We start from the raw sequence: 14,993 nt of genomic DNA on the forward strand, positions 1-14,993 counted from the left end.
TCCACGGAGACTGGTACCATTTTGTTCTGAAGGTTGTGCATGTCACTGAGTTTAGAAGCAGTAAGAGGTCATGTTGGATTCAATTTGTCCTCATTGGTTCCAGATTGTGCTTAGGGGGGGGTTTCAGTTTGTTTTTGTCTTTCACATGAGTTCCTGACTATAAAGATATGCTGATCTAGAACCGTTTTAGCATCAGGTCCAGTAACAGAGGTGAAGTGTTCCAGAGGCCTCCCACAGTCATGGAAACTCTAATCCCCACAATTAATCTCTTATACTGTATCAATCTTAGTAGTTTTGCTTTTGCAATCAAACTGTGAAAGTCGTTCAGTCATGTCTGACTCTGCAACCTCATGGACTGTAGCCTACAGGCTCCTCTGTCCGTGGAATTCTCCAGGCAAGAATACTGGAGTGGGTAGCTGTTCCCTTCTCCAGGGGACCTTCCCAACCCAGGGATTGAACCCAGGTCCCCTGCATTGCAGGTGGATTCTTTACCGTCTGAGCCACCAGGGAAGCTGTGGAATCAAACTGTAGCTGATACAAAAATGGTTTTTGTGGGTTCAAAACAAAGTACAAACTCCTTTGCACGGCAGATGTGACCTTCAAGTTGGCCTCAATCATCGCTTTCACCTTTCATCCAGTGCTGTGACTCCCTTCCCTCATATCGATGGTCCCATTATATGAACAAACTTGCTGCTGATCATATACAGTGTACTGTTTCAGGTTTTTTTTTCTTTCAGTTTTACTGAGTATAATTGACATATCTGTTTACCACACTAGACTGAGTAGCTTAAAAATGCTCTGTAACATCAGTGTCAATTACATGACATGACAGTAAGGACTTTTAAAATATTTGCAAGTTAAGTGTTAGCCAACTTTTGGTGACCCCATGGACTGTAGCCTGCATGCTTCTCTATCCATGGAATTCTCCAGGGAAGAACACTGGAGTGCGCTGCCATTCTCTTCTTCGGGGCGGGGGTGGGGGTGGGGTCTTTCTGACCTAGCAATCGAACCTGGGTCTCTTGCATTGCAGGTTGATTCTTTACCATCTGAGCCCCCAGGGGCTTCCCTATAATTGTAAAGGCAGGAGCATCTAGAAGAATCCTTTTTAACTTATTTTAATATTTACTCCTTTATGTTTCTTCAAACCCTTAAATGTACTATTTTACCTTGCTTATGGTCATGTATAAGAAGTGGGCCCAGTCTTAATTATTAATTAAATATCTGTAGACAGACACGATCAAAAATGCTTTATTTACTGCAGTGATCATTTTATAATGTATCCAAAGCTCAAACCATTATATTGTACACCTGGAACTAATAGACTGTTGTATGTCAATATATCTCAAAAAAAGAATGCTTCATATTAGTCACTATACTGAAAGTTCTGAAAGGCATTAGTGTTCCATGAAATACATTTTAGCTAGAATTACAGGATTATATAGGGCTTCCACAGTGGCTCAGTGGTAAAGAATCCACCTGCAATGCAGGAGACACACCACTGGTTTGATCCCTGGGTTGGTAAGAGCCCCTGAAGGAGGGCATGGCAACCCACTCAAGTATACTTGCCTGGAGTATCCCACCGACAGAGGAGCCTGGCTGGCTACAGTCCATAGGGTTGCAGAGTTCAACATGACTGAATTGACTAAGCACACATGGGTGGATATATAACTGAAAGGCGCTTTAGGAACTGATTTATCACACTCATCACTATATTTCGGTAGGAAGTACCACATCTAAACCAGAACAGATACATAAACGAGCTATTTTTTAAACACCTTTAACTGAATAACCTCAATTTCTTTTCTCTATGCTATTCTCCATGATTGGAAATCCATAGTACCAGCAAATGGATATACAAGAGGAGTCACTGGCAGAAAAATTCTTACTCATCATTACCTAATGACCAACTTATTACATAAATCTTACATCCTATTATAGAAACCTTAATGAACAGTTGCCAAAATGAAGTCTTAGATGTGAAATAAATACCTATGTCCTTTTACAAGAATGCACAACTGACTGAAAGTGGAAGGGCTATAAAATAAAAGAGCAAGCAAAGAGGAAGCAGTAGATATTAAACACATAAAATCTTCCTTGTTTGAATAAGTTGGAAAAATTGTTAGCCTCTTACACTTTAGTGTCCTAGAAAAAGTTCAAGACATAAAGCAAGAGTTTTTATGATTGACTGACTCCTGGCTTCGCTCCTGTTGCCCTTTAGTCATTAAGTGGTGTCCGACTCTTTTGCGACCCCATGGACTGTAGTCCGCCAGGCTCCTCTCTCCATGGGATTTCCCAGGCAGGAATACTGGAGTTAGTTGTTATTTCCTTCTCTAGGGGATCTTCCCCACCCAGGGATCGAATCCTTGTCTCCTGCACTGACAGGCCGATTCTTTACCACCAAGCCGCCTGGGAAGCCTTTCCTACAGACTCCTGTACTCACTGCTACTTGTTCTTGGACAAATCCTTTAATATGTTTCAATTTCCTCATTGGTTAACACTCTACAGCGTTTCTGGAATATGTTATACGCTTGGCAGGTATTATCAGACACTCAGTAAGCCTCACTACCTAGACCGTAACGTAACAGCAACGACCTCAACGTTTACTAAACATCAGTTCAGTTCAGTCGCTCAGTCGTGTCCGACTCTTTGCGACACCATGGACTGCAGCACGCCAGGCCTCCCTGTCCATCACCAACTCCCGGAGCTTGCTCAGACTCATGTCCATCCAGTCGGCAATGCCATCCAACCATCTCACCCTCTGCCACCACCTTCTGCTCCCGCCTTCGATTAGTAAACATCAGGAGCAAGCAATGAGACCCCAGTTCTCCGAATCAAGTCCAGTCCCACCGGGATTTTTAAGACACTACAGAGGGTCAATTCCCTTCGGCTGGAAGCGGATGTGGTGTTTCTGGAAGGAGCACAGGAAGGCGGGATTTCCGGCCCAACGGCTCCGGCGTCTGCGGGAACTAGAAACCGAACCCGAACAGGTGGGAGGAACTCCCGCCGTGGGAGGGAGGTGTCCGGAAGCGCCGGGAGAGGGGACTACATTTCCCACAAGCCCGCGAGGGTGGGCGGGGGGACGACGAGGGGCGGGCATCGGGGACTTAACGGACAGGCCTTGCCCCCGCAGAATCAAGGTAAAGGCTGGCACTGCGACTCCAGGGGGAGAGTCGATTTGGATAGTCACCCTCCTAACCCATCCCGAACTGACAAAGGGACCTTGGCGACTTTGGGGTTTCTGGGCCGCAGGACTCCACCCCCTAGAACCTAAAGCAGCGCCCCCACGGTGGGCCTGGGGCCGCTTCCTAGGTGCCTGACGATGCGGTTCGAAGCGCTAGGAAGGCGAAGGCCCGGGGTCTACCCCTTTCTAGGGCTGTCGCGCCTGTACTGGGTCTTCGTTCACCCCTGCCCCACGCCCTGTCTCCCGTTAGCGCGGGCTGAAGCGGTACCGTGCCTGGCTCCTTGGGGCTCGAAGTCGGGGGGGGCGGAGGGTGATGCCGGGGAAGGTGTTCCTCCCCCCGCCCCGTCTAAGTAGCGGGCGACCTCCCCTCTCCTTTGGTTGTTGCTCGGACGTCCTTGTGTCGGGGCGGCTAAAGCTGTCGAAGGCCTGCGAGCCAAGCACTGCTAAGCACCTCCACCCAGCATCCCTAAATCCTTTTCTCTACCGGTGTTAGGAAGATTGCCACCGGGAGAGGCGAAGTGACTTGCCCCTAGGTCGGTCACAGAACTTTAAATGGCAGAACTTAAGGTTCGCACCAAGCCTCTCGGATCTAAAGCACTTTGCTTAAGCCCCATCACATTTCTCCAAATCTTAACCTAAGACGCTGGGGACCACAGTAATTTTTTTTTTTTTTTTGGCTCCGCAGCACACCCCCTCAACCCCCCACCGCGCGCGCTGCACCCCCGCGGCGGCCGCGCTGGCAAGGACACTTCGCTCAGGCCTGTTTAAACAGCGATCCCAGGCCCTCCGGCGATCCACTTTCCCTGCTCTCATTTTCTGCCTTCTCGGGTCCAACTCCTCTGGGGAGGGACAGACAGCGTGCGTCACAGCCGCAGCGGCCGGGCGGGTGGGTGGAGTTTGCTGCGCGGGGGCGGCAGAGGGTGGGTCCCCCCACCCCCAAAGCTCTGGGGCGGGGCTGCCTGGAGGTCGCGGAGGGACTGACGGACCTCGCCGGGATGGGGGGTGTGGCTGCTCCGCCAGGGTCCTGTGGGTGGGACGGCTGCACCGCGACCACCGGTGCCCTGGGCCCCTCCGCCTTCTGCTAGAGATGCTCTTCCTCTCGGTGAGTTGTTTTTCCGTCCGGGTGGCCCGGCCTCCCCAGCGTAGGTCACACCCCGGGGAGGAGGAAGGAGCCGGGCCCTCTCGGACGGTGAGGCCTGGAGAGGGCAGGGCCAGGGGGAGCTGGCCAGCTGCGCTTTGGAGTCCTCCTCCCTTCGGGAATGTTGATCCGCGGCTGCGCTCCATGTTTCAGTTTCATGCAGGCTCCTGGGAAAGCTGGTGCTGCTGCTGCTGCCTGATTCCAGGCGACAGACCTTGGGACCGGGGCCGGCGCTGGCGGCTGGAGATGGCGGACACGAGATCCGTGCACGAAACCCGGTTTGAGGCGGCGGTGAAGGTGATCCAGAGTTTGCCGAAAAATGGTACGTGCACTTGGGCCCCGCTGAAGAAGCCTCCTGCAGAGGCCCGAGGCCCCAGTTTTCTGAATCCCACCTCCTTGAACCTTCTTTCTGCTTCTGGTCTTGCTTATTTAACCTACTTATTTTCTTCCTTGATTTCTGCATGCAGTTGAAGGGAAGTATCGGATGTGAATTAACTGCCTGCTGATCTTTCAAGCCTGAAACAGATCTTAAGTAGTTTGTATTGTTGAAAAATCTCGTCACTTAATGACTGCGGATTTGGGTATGGTAAAATAAAATCTAGGATGGAGATGCCTGGGGTCACATACTCATAAAGTCTACTTTCTGAAAACTTTTCATATGAAAGAAAAGAAAGGAAAGAACCACTGTATTCGCGTGTAAAACGATTTCTCTTATTTAAAAAGTGCATAAATATTTGCTGCTTTAAAAAACACTGTTTTGTACTAGTGTTCTCTCTTTTACACTCATTTGGAGTCTTGTCACTTAGGTGAAAAGTCATTGGAGTTGTTGTTTGATATTTGGCCTGTCATTTTTCTGACCTTTGTCAAGATTTTTCTCTATGTGGTTTGATTATGACCTCTCTTGGTGTGGTTTTCTTCCATGTTTATGCTGTTCAAGATTTTGCAGAGCTTTTTGAACTTGTGATTTTATGTCCTTTGACAAATGTTGGGAAGTTTAAGGCCATTATTCAAATATTTTTTTTTCCTGTGGAAAGGCTTGAAGAAGGGGACTTTGACTTTTCACTTAATCTTTCTGCATTATATGAATTATCTTTCACAATAAACTTGTATTTTTAAAATGATGCTTTTAAGTGCGGTCATTGTGCCAGAGTGTAAAACTAACTGAATACAACACTAATATATTACTACAGTATTTAATGTCATGGTCACTATTTTCATGATCATTGGGTTAAGTAATTCATTGGGCTAAGTTCAGTACTATTAGCAAACATTCATTAAGTGCATATAAAAAAGGTTTTGAAAACAACTATACATAAAATAACTTTTGTTTCGTAATCTTCAAACATCAAATCGGAGGACACATGAGGGATTGAAAGAGAAGAGTGAATGAACAAAATGTAAAGAAATAACATAGGAACTTAGGTATTGATTTTCAAAACATCTGATTGAGAGAGTTTATAGGAAGGCATGATGCTAAGAGTTTTGTTTAAATGGCACCTTCATCTTTATTTCTAAAACACATGTTTTTATACTTCTTGAGAACTGATAGGATAGACTTGGTGATAGTTTGCTATCTTTACTAGGATCATATATTGCTTATTAAGAAGTCCATGTAAGTGTAAATATAGTTTGTATTATATAACGTTTAAGAAGATATCACAAAGTCAAGAACCTCTGGCCAAGTGGCAGCAGGGTTAGAGTCAAGAACCTCTGCCAAATGGCAACAGGGTTAGGCAAAGTTCAGTACTGTAATATTATTCCCTGAATTGAAATTGATAATAATTGAAGCAGAACTATTGTTATAGTGAGTCATTAATTATTTTTAAAGTAAAGCTTTTAAGTTGTGTCATCTGTCCAGGATTATTTTGCAAATAATCTTAGAGTTTTTTGTTTCTTGTTGCATCATCTTTATTATGGTGTAAAGTTATGAAGAATCCTGTAGCATCTTGTTTGGTATGCTCTTGGCCTTTAGAAATTTGTTTTCCTATATAGTATTTTAAACACATTTATATCAAATATATTATGCATGAGCACCTTGAGGACAGAGATTATACTTTATCCACGTCTTATACACAGGATACATTCAGTATATGTTATTATTTTTTGTTGTAACCTAATATATATGTTATTCACCTTAACTAATAAACTTTTAAATCTCAGTTGATTGACTTACTAAAGATATTATGAGATGAAGCTTTTGATGTTTTAAATTTGGGTTTGTGTTAGTGAAATAGGTAACCATTTTAAACTATAGTTTCTCCATTTATCCCCCTCTGCTATGTAAAGACTGTATCACTGAAAATGAGCATATAGTGTGTACTTAGTTATTATTGTGATTTTGGAATTAATTATTTATTCCTGGCCAAACCTGAACCTGGGGAAAGAAATGGCAACCCACTCCAGTATTCTTGCCTGGAGAATCCCATGGATGGAGGAGCCTGGTGGGCTAAAGTCCATGCTGTCGCAAAGGGTCGGACACGACTGAGCAACTTCACTTTATTTCTTCACTAAACCTGAACCATTAGCTTTGCGCAGTGGCAGTATCGTAGCCAATGAGGTTTATCCGAGGCGCGATTATTGCTAATTGAAAAAAAAAACCAAAAACCTGAACCATCAGCTCTCAGCTTGTCTGTGTTGTAATTTTCACAATGTGTATGAACTCTTAGCTTTCGATAACTTCATGTTATCAGATTATTATGCAATCTATGAAGTTTTAAAAATATTTTTACAGTTTTAATTTTTGTTATAAATTTTGGAATAAAAGTAATATACACTAAATGTAAATTTTTAAAAAATAAAAACAAGCAAAAAAGAAACTAGAAGTAATCTATATGCCTATGATCTAGCTATATCCTCTTTTAACATTTTGATGTGTTTCCTTCTACTCTGCTTTTTAAGTATGTAAGTATTTATTTTGCAGAAATGGATTGTGCTGGTTATGCTGTTTTTAAATTGCTGTTTTGTTCTCATTTCATAGTAGATCATGAAACATTTTTCATGCTATTTTTTATATTTTTCTACAGTAAATTTTTAAATGATTTCTACCTGTCTTTATTTTCTGTATTTTGAATTTTATTACAAAATAACACATACTTTGTAATATAAAAATAGTGCAAGTGAAAGTTGCCTCATTCCCCGTTTCTAAGTCCCAGAGATAATCAGTGAGAATAATTTGATATGTATATATCTAGATCACACATTCATGAATACAAGCTGGCTCTTACATATATGTACAACTAATACATTTGCATATATATTTATTTTTTGAAGATGGAATAAGACAATAAAATTGTCTACAACCTTTCCACTTATAATATGGCATCAATGTAATTCCATATTACACAAAAGACAGCAAAATTTTTAAGGGCAGTAGTTATAAATAATCCTGTCATATATATGTATCAAAATTATTTAGCTTGTTATTATAAAACATTTATATTCCAGTTTTTCTTTGTTGTTAAAGAGTATTGCAACTTATAGCATTAAACAATTTGAAATTTTTAAATATAAAAAAGTGTACTGATATGCTAGAAACATGTATGAAGACTGATCCTTAAAAAACTGATGTGTCTAAAAACTATGGAGGTAGGAAATAAGATACGTATTTCATATTGGATTAATTCTTTTTCTACCACAGTACACACTGGTTGGCTGTAGCCCAACTTTGTAATCCATTGAGAAATCGGAAATCAAAAGAAGTTGAATTTCTTGCTGTTGCAATTTGAGTTAGCAGAGTATATATTTTTGACTTTTTCATTTATTCTAGTCAGTGTGATTTGTCACAATTTTTGGATAAAAATACCTTATTACAGTTGCATGATACAGTTATTCTATATTTTGGTTTTTTAAGTGACATTTACCAGGATTACACTTACAGCATATTTATTCATTTATTCTTTATTGAATTGTGAGGCATTGTTATGAAAGTGTAAAATCTCACAGTTTTTTGATTTGGCCCACGCTGTGTGGCATGTGGGATCTGAGTTCCCCAACTGGGGGTCAAACCTGTGTCCCCTGAATTGCAAGGTGGATTCTAACTCCTGGACAGCCAGGGAATTTTATTTTTAAATCAAAGGAATGAAGAAACTGAGCCATACTTTTGTTTCTGTAAAATAGGAATAGTTTGAACTATTGATGAAGTATTAAAAAATCATTATTAGTATAGCTTAGCTAATTTATTGCATTAAATGATCAATTGTATTCTCCAAGTGATCTTACTTAATGTATGTTTCCAACAGGTTCATTCCAGCCAACAAATGAAATGATGCTCAAGTTCTATAGCTTCTATAAGCAGGCAACTGAAGGACCTTGTAAACTGTCAAAGCCTGGCTTCTGGGATCCTGTTGGAAGATACAAATGGTAATTTTATGAAGAAAGCTATGAAAGAATTTTTAATAACAATTATCATATGACTGTTATTTATGTGGTTATGTATTATTCTGTGCATAAAGTATTCCAAGTATTGGATCCATTTTTATCCTCCATGTGCTCTAACACAATTTCACACAAATGGGAAGGTCTTGGGGAAGAGAGAAAAACAATAAAACCACAAGAGGTGGGTGTATCAAAGATAAAAAAGCATTTTCAGTTAGTCTGTTCCTTTATGGAAGTTTTTTTTTTTTTTTTTTTATGGAAGTTTTTATTTTTTATTTTTATTATGCCAAGAATGTCTCGCAAACTGCATTTAAAAAAACCAAACTCTCCTGCTTCTTTTACCTGCCAAGAAAAAGACTGACTTGGCTTGTCAGGTGACATGGTTTGCTTCGAGCCTTTGAGATAATAAGTAACTAGGAGCATGACTCAGGTTCTGGCTTACTTTTTATCTCAGCTATCACTTCTGTCCCACTGTACTTGAAATTTGATTTTTAATATATTTAACAGAATCACAAAATACCTCTGCCATGTTTCCAACTGACCAACATTTAATGTTCTTAAACAAAATATCATGACCATACATCATATAAGTCAGGAACAGAGTATGCTAACTGGCAGAGTAAGTCTTTAAGAGCCATGTGTTTCGATGGCTAAGTTCACCCTGCACTGAAAGTCCTTAAACTCCTTTGATGATTTCTTAGTCCTGTACTTTCCTCTAAGATCTTTTTGAAAAGTCCTAAGATACTAGCTTAAAGGTAACAGCAATATGGTATTTAAACTGTTTGAAGAATATTTATTAATGATTTTCCTCAGAATTGACCTTTGTTGGAGTTAAACTGCTTCTGGAAAATATCTCTAAGAAGAGAGGTTTTCATTTTAGGCAAAAATTTCAAAAGGCTCTTCTCATCATCACTTTAAATTTTTCTTGTCCCTCACATTTTCAGTTTTTTTAGAAGTAAGAAAACTTTTCCATTTTTCAAGTGTCTAAGTTAGACTCTTATTTAAATTAACCAAAACTTCTGTTCATTTGAAACATGACTGTGACAATGCTTGTAAAATTTTCTAAAATGTTCATTTTTGTCAGTGTTCTTTATAATGATAAAGACTTTAAAGAGTTTTTAGCAAATAGTCATGAACAGTGTGTAGTGTCTGTGGCCTGTAGTCTGTATAATGTGGCCTCTGTAATCTATTATATATATATATTTTTATACTTCTTAGTTTTAGATACTACTCAATTTGCCATTTTACTCAGTGATATTTTTCTTCAAGTTTGGTGCATTTAAAGAGATCCTTTGGAAACATGGTAATGTTTATATTAGTAGCTTTAAGTAAAGCCTATTTTAAATTAATGACCCTATAGCAGTAACTGTAAATTGCATTCTAAGCAATTGAAATTAGGTGTCTTTCTGTTTTTATTTGGATATCTTCATTTCTAGGGATGCATGGAGTTCTCTGGGTGATATGACCAAAGAGGAAGCCATGATTGCTTATGTTGAAGAAATGAAAAAGGTAAGGACAATAATTCATAATAGAAAACAAAACTTTTCAGGGCCACCTTAATTTTTATATCAGCCTAACTGCTTTGTTTTAAGGAACAAGGAGATTGTATTACATTAGAATACAGAATCTAGATTATTGACTTTATCAGGGCTTTATATCAAAGTTCACCTTAAGGTGCAGTTTTTTCTTGAAGGTAGATCACATCGTGGTGACATGGTATTTTGTTTTTTTTTCATCTTTCCTATTTTTCTCTATAGTTGACTTCTGCAGAAAGTATATGAATAGGAACCTTTTAAAATACTGATTTTCCTTTCTCAGAAGTCTGGGACTTACCTGGACTGTCTTTAAAACATTTCTGCTTTGAAACTTTTAATAAGAAATAGGTAATAAAACTGTCCAACAGTGTTCTCGTATAAGTGTTGACTCATAAATTGAGATGTTCCTATCAGTAGATTTCTCACTAACAAGCTTTTTTCTGTGAATGCGAAAATTCTTCATAAGGAGAATAAGATAAGGATGCTTTTAGTTTGTCTGGTAACTAGTAAGGAGGGCATTCTTTATTAATTAGCTCTTCCAGAAGCAATTTAATGAAGAAATCATTTTAAATTGTCATTTTAAAGATGATATTAATGCCTTTTTATAAAGGACCATATTTGTATGTTGTGATAGATTAGAAGTTGTGAAATCTAGATCTGTCTGATAATGTAAAATAACATTTCTTTATGAGAAAATCTGTAAAAAGGAATTGTTTTTGCCAGGTCCTTCGACAGTATTAATCTCTTAGTAATATTCTTTATTTGGTAGATTCAGACTGATTTGCTTCGGTTTAATCTCTTCTACACTGCTCAGAGTTGTGCATTTTGTTACGTTTTCACAGTTTTATTTGGTGGACTTTGTTTATCTGTAACAGAGGTCAGAGCTTAGTTCTTCTGGTTGTTAACTGTATCAGTAGCACAACAAAGGAGCCTTTCAAAAGCAGAGAGAAAGATAATCTACAGCTTTGGTTTGATACCATTCTTTTTTTTTTTTTTACCTTAAATATTGTTATAATCTTTCCTCATTCCCTCCATTTTAATTCTTTAGTGGTAATTACTTTTAATTATATTTTGCAGATTGATACAGAAAAGACATATATATATATATGTACATATATATATATTCTGTTATTTAAAAATGGAAAGAAAACCAATAGTGGTATCATATTGAACATACTGTGCAGCAACTAGCTGTCTGCCTGTAAAAAAGATATTATAGATATTTTCCCAATCAGCACACACAGAACTAATCTTAGACTTTTTAATATCTGTAAAATATTCCATATATAGGTAGGAGGTGGGAGGGAGATTTAAGAGAGAGGGGACATATGTATATCTATGGCTGATTCATGTTGATGTGTGGCAGAAACCAACAGAATATTTTAAAGCAACTATCCTCCAATTAAAAATAAATTTTAAAAATTCCACATATAGAAATAATTTGCCAGTCACCACCTGATGACTGTTCATTTGAATGCTTTTTCATTTAATTTGCCTTGCCTTTTAACTCTGATAATTCTAAATTGGCCCATAGTCATGAAGATGTCTGAAAGTGGTTACCATGTCCTACCTTCCTTAAGTACCTTTTTAAATACCAAACACAAGAATTTTACTGTAGTCCCGCAGTTTTCTATTTTATTTTACATTAGTGCCTTTAGTGTTTAATGCACAATATATAGGTTATCATGTAAATTTTACACAAAGCTTATGTAAAGTAGTTTTCAAAATGAGAACGCTTTTAAATCTTAGCCTGAAATTTTTCTAGGGTAGTGTATATACATTAATATGTAGTTAACATAGATACTTTGAGGAGTCTGTAAAGGAACTTCTCAAAGTTCATCAGTAAGTAAATTATAAATATATTATTTGGTTACAGTGTAGATCATATTAATAGTTGGTTTTCACAAGATTTGTTTCATTTCATTACAGATTCTCGAAACTATGCCGATGACTGAAAAAGTTGAAGAATTGCTACATGTCATTGGTCCATTTTATGAAATTGTAGAAGACAAGAAAAGTGGCAGAAGTTCTGATTTAACCTCAGGTTGGACTCTTTTACCTAGTTTTTCATTGAGCAATTGATATATTATGTGTGTATTAACATTTATATGTCTAATTTTTTTTTCACTTTCACATGCCAGTCCGACTGGAGAAAATCTCTAAATGCTTAGAAGGTAGGAATAAATGAAATCCATGTGAAAATTTTGTTCAAAATTTATATGTCAGAAGAATTCTGCACAAATTTATATAACTTAACAAGCTTTTCACTCAAGAGTTTTTTTTCTAAGCAAATACATTGCACCAAGTTCCAAAATATTAAAAACCCTAATTTTTAACCCTGAGTTATTAAAATATGACAGGTGGTTTATTTGTATACAGAATTGTATACAAATGTATACCAGAATTCATGGTTTTGTTTTTATGATTCATATTTTATATTTTCCATTTGCTTTATGAATTGCATTAGCAGTGCTATGGCTGAAATGACTTGCTAGCTAATTTTAAGTGATTATGTTTATAGTATGGTCTAACTTTAGTGTAGCTAGAGTTTTAGAGTGTTTAAAACAAGAGGTCAGTGAATTCACCTCGCTTGTCTTCTTTTTTTTAGAATTGTGTTTTGATGTTCTCAGTAAAGAATTGAAAGGCTTATCTTTTATGTACTAGCAGGAGCTGAAAAATCTGCAGAATTGCTGGTATTAACTGTCAACATTTGCTCTTCAAATTATTTTGGAAAGCCAAGTAAAATGAGCCAGTAAGAGTCATTTTAAATGACTGTCATATATGTTTTAAATAAAAATCAGCTTGGCCATCCTTACTTTCTTTTACCCTGTCATCCCATTCCATCTTTTACTAATTGATGGAAACAGTAATCTTCCTGTCCTGTCATAAGGCCTATAGATTGTGTCTGCCATCATAACTGACGGTGATTTTTACTGTGTATGACTCAGTACCACACCCTCTGTATCTGATTTGTCTACTCGAGGGGTCAAACATTAACAAATCACCTTCTTTATATTTCATACTTACTCAAGTCAGAAGTCAGAAAAGACTATCAATGTTTTCTTTCTCTGAAGTGTGTTTCTAGGATGCAGAAGGGAATAATTCTGGACCTGCTTTGGCTGTGTCCAGCCTACAGCCAGAGGCAAATGTTGAAAAAACTAATGAAGTTTCACATAATGCGGTCTCAGATCCACAATCCCTTAGCTATAATTAAAAATTTCAAAAGGCTTGATAAAGCTTTTTTGGTAACCCATTTGGCAGAAAAACGTGTCCTAATATGTGTAGGAGGAGCAAACCTTGATCTGAAATGTCTTGAGACTATTTTAAGTTTTTATTCTAATTTTGCCTATTACTATGTTTTGCTGTAAAAATATTATTTTTTAAAATTTTTTAGTGAGAGCTGCCTTAGATTCTATTAAAGGTGTTGTATAATACACGTTATATACAGTATATGACCTTTGCAAAGTTAGAAAACTCTGGATTTCAAACCATATCTAGATCCAAGGATTGTGAGGGATGTGGATCTACACCATAATTTATTTAACCTGTGATACTCTAAAGGAATTTAGATTATTTCCTCTTCTGATTTTCAAAGCCTGCTGCTGAAAATAACCATGTACAAATGTAATTTTACATAGGTGGAGCTATACAAGTAATAAATTATATTAGAAATGTAATTGCTAAATCACAGGTTATGAGTGCTTGATGGGTGTTTCCACTTTTGTAAGATACTGCCAAATTGCAAGACAGTTGGTAATCTTGAATTTTTTATGTTTTTTTTTTTTAAACAAAGAATCTTATTAGAAGTAGTTCTTTTTGTTCTTATTAAAAGCAGGCCAAGTAGAACAGATTATCTGTGTCACATGGGCTTTTTCAGAACATACGTAGTAAGTTTTGAAATCAGGAAATATGAGCTTTCCAACTTAGTTCTTTTTCAAAATTGTTTTGTCAGTTCTTGATTCCCTGCATTCCCTATGCATTTCAGAATTAGCATGTCAATTTTTATAAAAATGCCTAGCCGAGATTTTGTTAGGGATTATAATGAATTATAGATCGGTTTGGGGAGTATTGTCAGCTGAAAAATATTACCTGCCAATCCATTTCTTTAAATCTTCTTTAATTTCTTTCAACAATGTACTATCATTTGCAGTGTATAGTCCTTACACTGTCTTTTGTCAAATGTGTGGCTAGTTATTTTATTCTTTTTGCAGCTATTGTAAATTGACTCTTCTAATTTCATTTTTGGATTGTTTATTGGTAGTTTGTAGAAATACATTGATTTTTGTGTATTGATCTTGTATCTTACAACCTTACTGAACCATTTATTATTTCTTTTCTTTTTTCCATTTATTATTTCTTATAGATTTTTTTTGGTAGATTACTTAGCATTTTCTGTGTATAAGAGCATGTCATTTGCAAACAGAGGTCATTTTACTTCTTCCTTTCCAATCTGGATGCCTTTATTTTTCTTGCCTGATAGCCCCAGGTAGAACTTACAGTACATCTTTGTCTTCTTCCTTGTTTTAGGAACAAAGCATTCAGTCTTTTAACATAAAGTATGATTCTAGTTGTAAGTTTTCATAAATGCCCTTTATCATACTGAGAAATTTCTCTTATATTCTCAATTTCTTCAGTATTGTTGAGTGTTGGGTTTTGTCAAGTGCCTTTTCTGCATCCATTGTGATAATCATGTGGGTTTTGTCCTTTAGTCGGCTACTATGGTGTACTATGTTGATTTTTGGATGTTGAGTAGCTCTTATTAATA

At 37.7% G+C, this 14,993-nt stretch overlaps 1 protein-coding gene and 1 non-coding gene across 6 annotated transcripts in view; both read left to right on the forward strand.

Annotated features, from left to right (window-relative positions):
• Window positions 1-3,017: 3,017 nt before the first annotated feature.
• Window positions 3,018-14,993, forward strand: part of ACBD5 (acyl-CoA binding domain containing 5) — a 30,957-nt gene continuing 18,981 nt past the window's right edge. For 2 of the 5 annotated variants that reach the window (XM_043479477.1, XM_043479479.1), the window contains exons 1-6: window positions 3,018-3,137; window positions 4,473-4,641; window positions 8,558-8,678; window positions 10,130-10,202; window positions 12,158-12,272; window positions 12,370-12,402. In XM_043479477.1, the coding sequence (XP_043335412.1) occupies window positions 4,566-4,641; window positions 8,558-8,678; window positions 10,130-10,202; window positions 12,158-12,272; window positions 12,370-12,402 (418 nt within the window). In that variant the 5' untranslated portion in view covers window positions 3,018-3,137; window positions 4,473-4,565. Of the gene's footprint in view, window positions 3,138-4,110; window positions 4,284-4,472; window positions 4,642-8,557; window positions 8,679-10,129; window positions 10,203-12,157; window positions 12,273-12,369; window positions 12,403-14,993 lie in introns of those variants that run through there. The other 3 variants (XM_043479480.1, XM_043479478.1, XM_043479481.1) reach the window with 3 other exon arrangements.
• On the forward strand, window positions 6,843-6,980 carry LOC122449093. The gene has a single exon (XR_006271899.1). It is a non-coding gene; the product is annotated as a U4 spliceosomal RNA (small nuclear RNA).

The sequence above is a fragment of the Cervus canadensis genome, chromosome 10, assembly GCF_019320065.1.
Source record: "Cervus canadensis isolate Bull #8, Minnesota chromosome 10, ASM1932006v1, whole genome shotgun sequence".
Lineage (NCBI taxonomy): Eukaryota > Metazoa > Chordata > Mammalia > Artiodactyla > Cervidae > Cervus > Cervus canadensis.